At 46.3% G+C, this 2,859-nt stretch overlaps 1 protein-coding gene across 1 annotated transcript; it reads right to left on the bottom strand.

The window, feature by feature from the left end:
- Positions 1–89: 89 nt before the first annotated feature.
- Positions 90–2,787, bottom strand: FVEG_14177 (serine/threonine protein kinase; the record flags this gene model as incomplete). The annotated part of the gene is made up of 6 exons (XM_018903493.1): positions 2,382–2,787; positions 1,366–2,298; positions 1,145–1,204; positions 757–1,090; positions 143–693; positions 90–116 (listed from the first exon to the last, which is right to left on the bottom strand). The coding sequence occupies exons 1-6, from the start codon at positions 2,688–2,690 to the stop codon at positions 90–92; spliced, it is 2,214 nt and encodes a 737-aa protein (XP_018762226.1). The 5' UTR covers positions 2,691–2,787.
- Positions 2,788–2,859: the final 72 nt, after the last annotated feature.

The following is a 2,859-nucleotide window of genomic DNA, read 5'->3' as shown; positions in this document are numbered from 1 at the left end:
GTAACGTGAATAGTACGGCGTGAGAGCAGTCTTCTTGTAGCACCCAACCCGGGAGTGCTGTCTCAGCAGCATCCACATCTTGGCGAAAGTCATCGATGGCAGGGCAGATCCAGAGCCTACCATCTTTCGTATCTAGCTGTACATAGGGTCGCGTCGAACGGTCGTTAAGGAAACCATCCACTGATGACTTGGCTGCTGTGGCACCGATGGTACAGTAAGCGCCACTGAACACTTGTTCCATTTTGCCAGCCTCTTGCTTCCAGTCGATAGCATCGTCCTGGATGATACACAAAGAGTCTATCCAGAGATACTGTATACCCATTCCTCTGGTGACAACGATGGCATCTCGGAATGTTTTTGGTAGCCGATCAGTGTCGATTTTCGTTCTCACCTGAGCGATGTTGCGCTTGTAAGTGCAGAACTTCTGATCCTCCGTTAACTTCCCCCAACAGTGGCTTAGTGCTATATAATCGGTCGGATTAATGGAGGAAGAATCCAAAAGGTGAACGGGTTCGTGGACTGAGATGAGTCGTGTTGGCATTGCCTTGACAATTTGATCTTTCCCAGAGCGACACTTTTCATGTTCCAGGCCGCACACTCGTGCCCATTCCTTCAAAAGTAAGAACTGCTCAGTGCTACCTTGAGCTGGGAGTTGGGGAAGGCCCAGCCGCGCCCCATGGGGTACCGATTGGCCTTGACATCTGATTGTTAGCCGCTACATGGCAGAGACTACGGTGAGATAATGTTCTAACATACCTGGTTCGGAGTAAACCGAGAGGAGATAGGGGGCATCAACAACACCGATAGCGCCGTCCTTCTGTTGAATGCGAACCCCTTCCGGCGATATAATGCCTTGCTTGTCCAATGCTATCGACAGCATCGAACACAAATCGCAATTTGCTTGGATCTCGACGGCAAGGGCTGAAGAAAATAGCGGTGTCGTCTTAATGCTGCTACATCGAGCACACAAATTACTTAGAGCTGAGTTTGAATCGGGCTTTACATTATCCCAGCCTACCAGACTGAGAAAATGTGCCGCGAACTGATTGTCCGAAGAACTCTGCCAAACGTTATAAAGTTGGCTCGCTTGCTTTGGCTTTGTTAGTTAACTAGATTAGAAGTTGTAAATGGACGGAAAACTAACAATCTTAGGTTTATTAGCATAGTTGTTGCTTGGCCGTTGTTCATTCATCTTACCGACTGCCTATGGTTAGTATCGCCCGTCCATAAGGAAGGGTTCAGCAGCAATCCTACATTCTTTGGATTGTAAAAGATCATTAATGGCATGCTTTCAACAATTTCCTTTGCTAGTACATACATACTGCACATTTTAGCCTTTGACCTTTAATATCAATGCTTTCTTACATTTTGGCTGCGACATTTTTGCCTGTGTCGGCCTGTCGTGGACCTCGCTTGACTTGGTTGCACTGAGACATTGCCTTGATAATTGTTATCGATTACGAGCATCTGCTCATAGAGTTTGGATGCTTCGTATCGATGTGCACTTTGGTTGGTATCCGACTGTAAAGAGACCACCAGTAGCCCATTCGTCACGACTGTCAAGAGATCACTGTATGTTTGGTTTCCCAGGACAGCTTCATGATTATGCAGTTCCTTAATGTATTTTCTCACCTCAGGATGGATCTCATACCTCTGGGACGAATCGTCGCGTTTCCAGAAGTAATCTGTTGCCTTTCCGAGTTTGTCAACGGCGTCTATGCCTTGGGTAAGCCATATCAGCAGCTCCAGCATAATGCAACCCATTGACCAGATGTCGTACATCCGTGATCGCTCACCAGTCTTATTTTCGGCTGTTTCAGGTGGTTCATATCGCGCTGTTCCTGTCGGAGTCATAGTCTGTATGCCTCTTCGATCTCCAGTGGTTTTAATATGAAAGGCGGCTAGGCCCAGATCAGCGATCTTCAGGGTCCCCAATCCATCCTTATCCCTGTACCAAAGGATATTGTCGGGCTTCAAATCTCCATGCCTACAATTAATCTTATGGAGATCATTGAGTACGGAACAAAGCCCAGTGAACTGAGAGATGATCCATTTAAGATCAACTGTTTTTCCTTGATAGGCTTCCCAAAACTTGTAAAGATCTCCGCCATGTGCCCAAGGGAAGACGAGACATTTTTGTTTCTTGTATTCGTAGGCAGCAATTGGCTGTACCAGGTTTGGCGAGTTATGGTTCTTTAATCTCTCCAGAGCTGTTGCTTCCTGTTCAAAGAATCTGGTGATTTGATCGTGATTATTTGCTGTTTTTACAGCGATGGAGGCAGTTTCCCCGCGAGTTGACTAAAAGTTATTAACTCGATTGTAATGGGTGGAGCCCATGAACAAGGAATTTATATAACAATGGATGAAACATAGTCACTCACTCTAACGCCTGCCGGGATGTGCGACGGGTGAATATCCATGCGAGATACTTCACCAAAAAATCCGCGACCCGATGGATCATAGCTCTTGAGATAAGGCAGAATCGTGTTGGTATGAAGTTTGAATCGAAACTTGTCTTTGCCAAATTCTGGTGATGTCACCATGTGCTGATAACTGCAAAAAAGGGCTCGATCGTTCTGAGATGTGAAGATCAAATGAAGTTGGTGTTTTTCGACTGGTAGCGAAGCGTCGGTCAATCCATGCTCTAGGAAATTTGCAAGGAAAGATAGCTTCTCCCTTTCCTCCGACATATATAAGAGGATAAGAAATATGCGCCTAGCCCTGGCAGGCCGGAGGACAAAATTCACAAGGTCTTCCCTATTGTTAAGGTCCGAGGCTTTGAGGGCTAATTCGACAGCATTACTTCCTAAGAACTGGTCAATTTCGGTGCAGGGGAGGAACTCGGCGTCGTCAAAGTTT

The sequence above is a fragment of the Fusarium verticillioides genome (genome assembly GCF_000149555.1).
Source record: "Fusarium verticillioides 7600 chromosome Unknown supercont3.35, whole genome shotgun sequence".
In the NCBI taxonomy this organism is placed as follows: domain Eukaryota; kingdom Fungi; phylum Ascomycota; class Sordariomycetes; order Hypocreales; family Nectriaceae; genus Fusarium; species Fusarium verticillioides.
This window is presented reverse-complemented; position numbering and strand designations above follow the sequence as displayed.